We start from the raw sequence: 10,470 nt of genomic DNA, 5'->3' as shown, positions 1-10,470 counted from the left end.
AGATGTCCCTGCCCACGGCAGGGGGGTTGGACTAGATGACCTTTAGAGGTCCCTTCCAACCCAAACCATTCTATGATTCTGTGATTCAGCATAGGTTGTATCAGTTGCCTCACTCAGGTGGCTAACCTGAAAGGCACAGTTTTGGTATGTCACTACAGATTTCTTTCAAGGCCTTCTTTTGGCAGGTAAGACTTTAAAAAAACCCTAAGTGATCTTGATATCCTTTGTTTCTCAGAAACCAAGAAAATAATCAGTTGTATTGAGGGTGGCACACAGCAGATAGATACGAAAAAATATTCACCAGTTGCTGTTTGGCAGACTTCTGTCAAGCTTTTTATCTGCCACTAACACTCTAGGGCAATAGGTAGGTTCACTTACTTACCTTTATGAAGTGCATTGAAATCTTTTGTGTATATATATTATAGATTCTTTTCCTCTTGTTGGATCAACAGGAAATCGGCACTCTCTGGTGCTCATGTTGTTTGCTGAACGGAAAGATGATGGCTCTAGTTCCTTGGTATCACCACTGTCTTACAGCAACAGGAAGATAGCTTTGTGTCACGCTAATCCTGCGCCTCGCCCATGTGATGTACGTTCCCGTTATATGTGTGTTTTGTGCTTAAACAGTAGTTCTTTAGTTGTAGATAGTTGGGAGCTCTGCAGACGCGCAAGAGCTCAGATCTGCTAATGTTAACACACGCTTCCCCACCCCCTTCCTTTCATAACTTGTGATCGCAGAGCCATGAAAGTATGTGAGTCCCTCCCCCAGCACAGACTGATCCCACCCGGCATATGATCTGGGCTCCATGTCAGCCAGGGCAGGCAGCACCAACTTGCCGGAGCGCTGCGCGTAGCCAGAGCAATGACCTTAACAAAAGAGAGTTTCCACGGGGCTCTTCCACCCACTTCTGAGGTGACCAAGGCTGACATGGACAGCACCAGAGAGAAGGAGGAGGCTCTGCTGCAGTCTGTGACGACATCTGGAGCAGTGGTGCCAAGGAAGCGAGCGGTGGGAAGGCTGGTCATGCACAGCATGGCGATGTTCGGCCGGGAGTTCTGCTATGCCGTGGAGGCCGCCTTTGTCACGCCGGTACTGCTCAGTGTAGGGCTGCCCAAGAACCTCTACAGCCTGGTGTGGCTCATCAGCCCTATCCTGGGCTTCGTGCTGCAGCCCGTGGTAGGTTCAGCCAGTGATCACTGCACCTGTAGCTGGGGCAGGAGGCGACCTTACATTCTGGGTCTGGGCATCATAATGCTGTTAGGCATGGCTTTGTACCTCAATGGGGACATGATGATCTCAGGTGAGTGAGGGGCATACGCTGTGCTGACAGACAAAACTCATCGTAGCCTTTTGAATCAGAAAGAAAAGAGGGGTTCCTTTTTTCCCTGCTAAAATGGACTGTTAAAATTGGGTATCATGTTACCCAGCTGCATTGAAGGAGCTGGGGAACACTGAAATCTTCATATACATTCAATCATAACGCTGCATGTTATGTACCCTGTACATAGTGTTCTGTGTTTCTGCATGTGATTACGGTATGTTGTATGTTGGTGTGGTTGCCTGATCAGTTCATACAAGTAAAGCACTGCTTAGGGCCAGAGAAGTTTTTACAAACTAACATCTACCTTGTTAAGTTAAATGATCAATATTGTTTGTGTGATGTAATACACATCCAAACTGAGTATCTGTTAATCCCTATTTTAGATGGATTAGCATTCAAAATACGTATCTTTAATTATTGCAGCACTGGCTTGACTTGGGACTGTGTTATGCTGGTGAATAATAGAAATCCGTAACTCCGTGGAAACCGTGCTGCACCTGGAATATGCAAAATCAAATAGGAGTGACACCCCTAGATACTGTTATATTTCAGCTTGAGATGTAACTTCCCAAATCTTGATGGAAAGTTGTTGCTGTCATTATGACTTGACGGGGGGGGAGGGGTGTGTTTTTATGGATTGATTGACTCTCTCTTCCTGCATATTATTGGTGTTGAATATACTTGTATACATTTGCTGAAAAAGAGGTGTTACAGTCAACACTTGATAATCTAAAACAATGGAAGGGTGGGACAAATAGAATAAAACAAAAAAGTACTACAAAATGCATGTGTGTTAGGCTACCAGAGCATGCCAGGGAGGTGCAAAGGAGTAGATTAAGTCTAGTGATGCTCTTGATTGTGGAGCTTGGAGTACCCTGAGCTTGCGCTGACCCAAGGCAGTAAGTCAACCTAGCACAGCTCAGCGCTACACAGGCTCGGTTACCCTGCTTCTCTGATGTGATTCTGGTATCACTGCTCTCCCTTGCATTGTTTAATTTCTTAATTGTTTAATTTTAAACATTGTTTAGATCTGGAGGTATCGGGAAAGGCAAAATGTGGTTTTGCAGAATATGGCACTGCTGCTGTCAGAATGAGGGTGTTTTTCTTTTTGTAGCTTTCGTCGGTGAGAGAGACAATCGGCGGACATGGGCAATAGTAATTACCATGCTGGGAGTAGTGCTTTTTGATTTTGCAGCTGATTTTATTGATGGCCCCATCAAAGCATATTTATTTGATGTCTGCTCTCATCAGGATAAAGAGAAGGGTCTGCATTACCACGCTCTCTTTACAGGTACTCAGATCCCTTAGTTTCCTCCCTACCTCTCGAAGGAGGGGAAGGTAATTGCATGGATTTTATTCTTACTGTGTTTCTAATCTTGAATGAACTGATCATCTGATCCCGTGCTTCAGTCACGAGTCTTTTGTTGCCGGGTTTTCACTACTCCAAAGAACAGCAACTTCTGATTGCTGCTACAGGAATTCTGCTGGAGAAGGCTGCAGGCATAAATATTTACAGCAACATAGCCATGATTTAAGTAAGAGCAATTAATTATTTTAAAAAGCGAAATCATGTTTATTCAGCTTGTTCTGATTTTTTCCAAGTTTTTGGTGAAGCCAAAATTAAGGGATGTAACTTTTTTCCTTGCCATAGCACATAAAAATAACATTTTTTACTCAGCATGTGATGTAGAACAAGAGCTGCACAAACCAGTATAGTTGATTTCCATTCTTCAGCAGTGCTCCAATATCTGCTGCCTTCCTGTATAGAAATAGGAGTTCTGTGTAAAATTCAGAGCTTCACAACTTCCACAAAATAAGCCTAAGTGGTTCAGTTCAGGCTCTTGCAAGCGAAGTAAGAGCTTCATTTGCCCTTACACATATTCGAAATGTTGCTGAGTTACAGAAGGAAACCTTCTGTACAGAAGGAAACCTGTACTATGTGAGCCCTGCGTTGAGAAAATGCACGGGGAAGACACACAAGGCCGTGTACCTGTAATGTGAATCAGGAGGAGCTTCCAGCTGTGTCTGGGAGCAGTCACTGTGACAGGACTAGGCAAAAAGCAGACTAGATGAGAAGTCATGCAATCTGTTGATGCAGACTTTTGTGGCTACTGAGCCATACCAAGAGCAGAGGCACGTAGATTCAGTGGCAGTTACTCTAGTCGAGGAGGGAGGAGGAGTAGCTATTTGCAACAGGCCGATTTTGGACATACAGAATAGCTGTGTCCAGGAACACATATTATAAGGGAACCTTAAAACCACAGGGGAGTGAAATCAGTATGATCCATTAGAAACTGTCAGATAAAATTTGTAACAATCACTTGTTTGGACAGAGAGGGGAGGGAGTCTCTATGTATCTTCTTGCTTTCAGCAGAACTCCAGTTGCAGTTTTTCCTTGGATGATAATAAAAAGACTTGATTTCCAAATTTGGAGCTACAGATTTAGCTGATTCATTTGTGTGCTGAGCTGTGAAAAGGGATGTGGGACAAATCACATCAAATAAGACTGGAACAGATTGCATTATTTAGTCCAGCACCCTGTGCCCTCCATAGCAAGATCATCGGTATCTTAACCCTTCCTGATGGGTAATCACCTAGCTTGTTCTTGAAATCCTCCCTTGATAGGGGTTCTGCAGCCCTCCCAAGGCAGTCTGTTCCAGCACTTCACCAGCCTTGTTGTTAGACAGTTTTCCCTAAAATCTAATCTTAATATCCATTCCCTACAATTCACAATCATCATTCCTTGTTCTATCCCTATTAGACACAGACAGCAATCTTTCAATTTCTTTTCTAGCTTCTGTTTTAGGTATTATTGTGTTTCCCTATTTAGTTACTTCTTTTTACACTAAGTATCTCCAATATTTTTCTCTCCAGTTTGTCTTCAGTTTAAGGTTTGAACATGAAACTCATAGCTTTGCAGTTATGAAGCTTATGACCACTGAGACAAAATACAGAAAGCCCAAAATGAAATCAAAATCTCATGTTTTGTAGGTGAGGCAAATGTAGGTCCTGTTACCCCTGTTACTTTTTGTTAGGCAGAATGGTTCTGCCATACATTGTCTTCAGTTCTCCTAAGCAGAAGAGTAGAAATACTTTAAAGTCCTTCAAATGCTTCTAGCCTGCTTAACTCCCACGTCCTGCAGAGCCACCTGGTTAACAAGGGGTCAGGACTCTACAAAGCTGCTTCCCCTACCAGAGCTCTGTACTGTATGTAACAGCGTGTGCTTTCTTGTGCTTCTGAAACTGTGTGCGCTAATAACAAAAAGAAGAAATTTTTTAAAAATTGGATTGAACACTGGTTTTATTAACCTCAAGACACAAGGTAGCATTCTCATTTTACCTTTTATTCTAACTTTTCTGAGAAAATCAGTAAATGGAATTACACATTTGTATTTGATCCTTTTTGTTTTCTTTTCCAAGTGGTGAGGTACTTGGATTTTGATAACTACAAAGCAATGCTTTGGGTTTTATTTCCTTTTCTTTAAATTTCACATGGAGACAGTATTTCTGTTTAGATTCAGCTATATAAAATACATTTTACAAAGTCAAAAGTATAGACAGTCTTGGTATCATTAAAAAAATGTGCTGTGAAGTTTTAAAAAACCCACAAATTTCAGTAGAATTTTATTTTTTATTACTCACTGTTTCAAAGAAAATAAAGCCTCAAAGATTCAAGAAAAGAGATGGAGGCCCATGTTGCTATATGTTCAGGCATTTTTTTGAGACCTCTGTCCACCAGAGCTGAGGAGATTTTTTGAGAAATGTTTTGGTAACTGCTCATGTATGTGATTAGCTCAGTATTCCTATTTCTTGTGAGTAATATCTGGAAAGTCATTTCTAGTGGAGAATCACGTTGAGGGTATTGTGTACTGTTTGTTTACTTTATCAATGCCAGTAGATCTTTTTTCTCCTTTTTTCCCACCCCCATAGGTTTGGGAGGAGCCCTGGGCTACCTGACAGGTGCTATGGATTGGGGTCAAACTGTACTAGGATATTCCTTGGCATCGGAGTTCCAGGTGATTTTCTTCTTCGCAGCCTTGGTTTTCCTAGTCTGTCTTACCGTACATCTGCACAGTATTCCTGAAGTTCCACTCAGATACAGAAATGAAGAGACAAAGATCTTGTTGGAAGTGACTGAATCCTATAAATATAGCTCCATAGAGGAGGAAATCAAGAATGGCTACTTAAAATCAACATGTACTGAAATAAAGGCTGCAGCTAAACCAGGGAAATGTGCTGTTATGTCACATACAGAGGTAAGTGCAGAGATCATTTTGTAACCCATATCGTTCCATCCTTGGAGACCCTTTAATTAGCTAATGCTGACTATTTGGAATGGAGCCCTTTCACACACACAGAAAGAATCCTCCACTAGCATACAGGGTCAGTAGAAAGCCTGCTTGCTTTTCCCTTTTTTTTATTTGTAAAGTCCCAGCAAGAGGGATGAGACAGTCTAGTCCCGATGCTTTCAACAATTGTCAGGGATGAGGGAGAACCAGGTTCAGGTTTCTGCTCTGTGTCAGTCTCCTGATATCCTCCTCGTGAATTTTGTCAAGAGGTGTCCTGTAGTCCTGACAGAATTAACATCACATTGCTGACAAGGACACCAGACCATTAATCTGATATAAATCTGTAACTCCCATTGAAGTCCACCCGCTTACATAGGCAGTACATATGAAGTGTTTGTTCCCTGGTCTGGTAAACATTCCAGTTATGCTGCTGCTCAACATTTCATTGAGGATTTATTGACAGTACTGATGTGTTTAAAGCTGCTACTTCTACAGCAATGCTACCTCACTTCCAGAGTTTTCATTTTGTTTTGAAATGATGTTGTAGCTGTGTCTTTGGCAGAACTTTCAGGTGGGAGAGAATAGCGAGTATTTTCAAATCATCATTGTTATTTTGTTTCTGCTGCATTTTTGTGAGAGATTGCTTCAATCTAAGGCAACTAGGAAAAGGTGAATCTATCTGAAAAATGTCTGGAGAGCACATTTCTAGAATGGTCTTGGGGACAGATAATAGTTTTTACTGTTTTGTTGTTGGCTTTTAGTGCTAGGAATCCTCACTGCACTCTCATGGTACCCTAGGTAAGCAAAGGCTAATGTATATGTTTGGCTCCTAGTGTAACAATAAATGATGAAACAGGTGCTTGTTGTTTTAATTTCACTTCTGATCTCTTGGTGTTATGTATATCTATCCCTGATACAGGTCTTGATAAATCAGGTCAAAAATACTGAGAATGTGCATATGGTTATAAGTTAGAAATGTAAACTCATGTTTAAGCTACAAATAAAAAGGATTTATTATCTTTTACTATTTATCATTTGCATTATAATAGCACTTGGTATTCCTAACCTGAAGAAAAATATTATTGTACCAGATACAACACACAGGTAGAATAAAAGATGAACACTGCCTCATGAGAATGCCAGACAAACACAGAGAGGGGCAGACAGCAAAGCAACAGTTTGTAGGGAGAATATGGCTAGCACACTGCGATGCTGTCCCTGTTTCCCCACCATAGGCCAACTTGAGCAGCCAGCATTCTTCACCAGCACTGTTCGCTCTGAGCATCCTCCAGATTGCCAGAGATGCTGAGTGTCACTGACTGCTTGGCCCATGTGGGTTCTAAAGAAAGGAAGGTAAATGAAGAAGAAGAAAGCAGATGCAGTGAAAGCAAGGAGCAGACTATGGATTGGGGTAGCCTCTACCTTGGCAAGAACTAATTGCACTGAATCAGTAACGTCTGACACCCGAGGTGAAGCTCTGGCGTCCACTATGGGCCAGCTTCTGCCGTTGCCCTCCTCTGTATTTTCAGCTGGACAGCCCGTCAGAGGCTCACAGTGCTTTGATCTGTCTGGTGTTTCTTTGGTGTGCCTGGGCATGTGTAAGTTCTAGACGCTCACTCTCTTAATGGTCTGTCTCTTGTGGCACATGTTTTCTAAGTTCATGCATTACTGCAATTGCTTCCTTGAAGAAATGGTTTGGCTTCCTGTTTTTCTGTATCTCTTTTTTTGCTGCAGGCATCATGGCCCTGTATCTTCTAAATTAAGGACTGTGCTCTTACATGCTAATAGTTACCATGATTATTAATGATATTTGACCTGTTACAGTATGAACAGACATCCAAAGTGATTCGTCTTTTGTTCTTCAGTTTGGTGCCCAATTACTCAGGATCTACTGCCATAAACCCCAAGTTACATTGATTCCTCTGTATCCTTATGAATCATCTTAGGCCTTGAGTTGTAGTGATTTTGTAGAGAAAATGATTGGGTATTGTGAGCGTTTGAAGGATAAGGCACTTAAACATAGTCAAACTTCAACACGTCTAAATTAGCGTGGGGTTTGTGTGTTGGTGTGTATTGAACACGTGCATTAAACATTTCAGTTTCCATTTCCACTCTTTAAAATATCTGAATAGAAAGCAAGCATTTCTATCTAGCTGTCAAATTATTGTTTGTAATTACAGCACTGTCCTTTGTAGTTCCCTGACCTTATGTTAACACTTTGATTGGAAAGGCTGTTTTAAAGAACTGTGTGGAAGAGTTGAACAAATTAAATAAGCCAAGTCAAACAATAGTAATTATCCTTGAAATAACACTAATGAGTCACTAATGAGAGCGGATTTTTTTGGTTGGTTTTTATAACTGTAGAAGAATACAAAGCTTGCCCTGTTTAAAAAAAGACAGTGATGCCAAGAGAAATTCCAAGGGATTTGGACAATATGCAGTTCAAGGTGAAAGTCAGCAACTTGAATTTTGGCATTCCCATGAGGATTAAAAACCTCCCACTGGAGCAAAGTATTTTCCAACTTTATATGTGGTGATTATTCATAGAGTAGCTTGCAGCATAAGCAGTTCAAAGGAAAGCAGAAATGTGAAAAGTAAGTAGAACACTGAAGGAAGGAAAAAATGTCATTATCTTACAGCAAATTGAAGACAAAATTTAGCTTTCCAGTAATGAACATAACTTTACAGTTCTTCCACATTTCATGACCATACAGCTTCCCTTACCATCTCTCCCAACACTGTTGCCTCCAAACATCACTAGAGAAAATTGGAAATGTTCCATCATGCACAGATAAAATAATATCTTTTTTTCTTTAAAAGCAAAGAACCATGCAGGAGCTTTAAAGCAGTAAGAATGGTGTATTGCAAATGCCTGACATCAAGCATACCTACAGCACTAAAAAAAATTCAAGTGGTACAAGTGATCTGATGAATGTGGCTGGAAAAGAAACTGAGAGAGAGTTTTTGGGCACAGGGCTCAGACAAGGAGGAGGGAGATAAGGTGGGGCATTGAAGGTGGTGAGAAATTTTGTTTTTCCCCGTCAGTGAGATTTGTTAACCAGCACCTGATTTTGAAATGAGTTATTTCTCCCAGGGGATGAGGTGTTCAGGTACTGGAGCTCACATTCTCTGGGTGCTAGGATTCTGAGTGGTGCTGCACCCCCTGTGATGTATCACGGTCTCTCCCTGCTTCACGGAGGGGAGGACAGTAGATAGCGGAAATCTTATGATACGCCAGAAGAAGTGAAGTTTTCTAGGGAATTTAGCACATAGTAGGGAATGGCAATGAGGTCTCAGAAGTGCCGTATTCCACAACTGATAACATTTTAATTCTCAGGAGGTATTTTGAGTTTCATTTTTTCCATGGCAGCTTTAAATTTTCGATGTAAAGCTGATTGTCTCTATAAAGAAATTATTTTTGTTTCTGTTTTTGTTTTTTTTTGCAACTCCACTGAATCTGTTTTGGCAGAAAATTTTCACTTGGTTCTACAAGTAAATAATAATCCTACTGATTATAAGAGCGAGAAATGTTACATCCTTGCTGATATACCCCAGCTCTCCCAGAGTCTCTCTGAATCTTTCAGATGACTTTATTAGGCAATAGCTCTACAAATCAAATATATATTGAAGGACATTCAGTACCCAAACAACCCTTCCTAGCAAAAAATAAAAAAATTCGGAAGTTTAGCAATGAAAATATGCTGAGGCCTTCTTCATTTGCTGTCAGCTATTTTATTAGCCTTCAGGGCAATAATACAGTATTATTGTTAAATACTTGCTTTTAGGATCAAAGGCGGATGACCCTTAAATCACTCTTGAAGACCCTTTTAAGCATGCCATCCCACTATCGCTATCTGTGTGTGAGCCACCTCTTTGGATGGATGGCTTTCCTGTCCAACATGCTCTTCTTCACGGATTTCATGGGACAGGTAAAAGCATAAAATCTTCTCGCTCTCTTTCCTCATAGCGTATCCTCCTCCGCCAAAAAGAAAGGAGACAGTGTTATAATCCTGTAGAAATGACAGTGGTGGCAGAGCCAGTTGTATCTATCTGGAGGGCTCAACAAGACTTTTGTAAAACAGCTAATTGATCTCAGGCCCTCGTTCTGAGCCAGTCTGTTGGATCTTTGGGGAAAACCTTTTAGTATTTGTAAGGCTATTTCTGTCTATTTAACTGTTCCAAATGAAGCTCTCGGAGCTGTTCCAAACAAATCCATTCTCTGCTTTGGCTTTGGAGCCGCTCCGAGATGGACAGGTTTCCTAACTGAAGTAATGCTGATGTTGCTTGGATGCAGCTGGCCTTATCCTGGTGCGTTGGGCACTGTTGGCACAAGGTGGTTCACCTGCACTGCAACCTCCCTGGCCGCAGGCTCTGCAGCTCTTTGCACACAGTGAGCTACTTGGTAGATGAAAGCTCTTGTCTCCTTGAATCTGGCTGTCCCTGCCATACCTCTTTAAACCTTTCCCTGAGTCCCTTCTACCAGCAATTATTTGCCTTCGTGATGCCCAGTGCTCCCTTTTCCATGCCATTCCCAGGCAGTAAGGCTGTATGTCCCTGCCAGTGATTCTTGCCTATACGATCCTGTCTTCCTTCTTTTCTCCAGGCTACAAGTATGCTCCTGGCACAAATCCTCTCATTGCCACTTACTTTATTCTGTGGTTTCCACCCAGTATTCCCATTTACTTGCCTTTTTTTGTCTCTGTAGGCGAGAGGGAGGGTTTTTTTCCTGCAGTGTATATGAACAACTGAAAGAAAAAGTTTTGCTTGCCTAGATAAGGAACTGAATAAGACAATTACTGGGTAGAAAAATGAGTGTGTTGGGGTAAGCCTGAAAGAGAAAAAAAAAAAAAAAAAAAAAA

The 10,470-nt window shown here is 41.4% G+C and overlaps 1 protein-coding gene across 2 annotated transcripts in view; it reads left to right on the top strand.

The window, feature by feature from the left end:
- The first annotated feature begins 796 nt into the window (after positions 1-796).
- Positions 797-10,470, top strand: part of SLC45A2 (solute carrier family 45, member 2) — a 14,653-nt gene continuing 4,979 nt past the window's right edge. Inside the window, exons 1-4 of one of the 2 annotated variants that reach the window (XM_009318439.1) lie at positions 797-1,301; positions 2,437-2,613; positions 5,253-5,578; positions 9,397-9,540. In XM_009318439.1, the coding sequence (XP_009316714.1) occupies positions 863-1,301; positions 2,437-2,613; positions 5,253-5,578; positions 9,397-9,540 (1,086 nt within the window). In that variant the 5' untranslated portion in view covers positions 797-862. The remainder of the gene's footprint in view (positions 1,302-2,436; positions 2,614-5,252; positions 5,579-9,396; positions 9,541-10,470) is intronic. The other variant, XM_009318438.1, reaches the window with a different exon arrangement.

Source organism: Pygoscelis adeliae, unplaced genomic scaffold (assembly GCF_000699105.1).
Source record: "Pygoscelis adeliae isolate BGI_AS28 unplaced genomic scaffold, ASM69910v1 Scaffold272, whole genome shotgun sequence".
NCBI classification, from domain to species: Eukaryota; Metazoa; Chordata; class Aves; order Sphenisciformes; family Spheniscidae; genus Pygoscelis; species Pygoscelis adeliae.
Note: the sequence above shows the minus strand (reverse complement) of the source record. Positions and strands in the feature narration are given on the sequence as shown.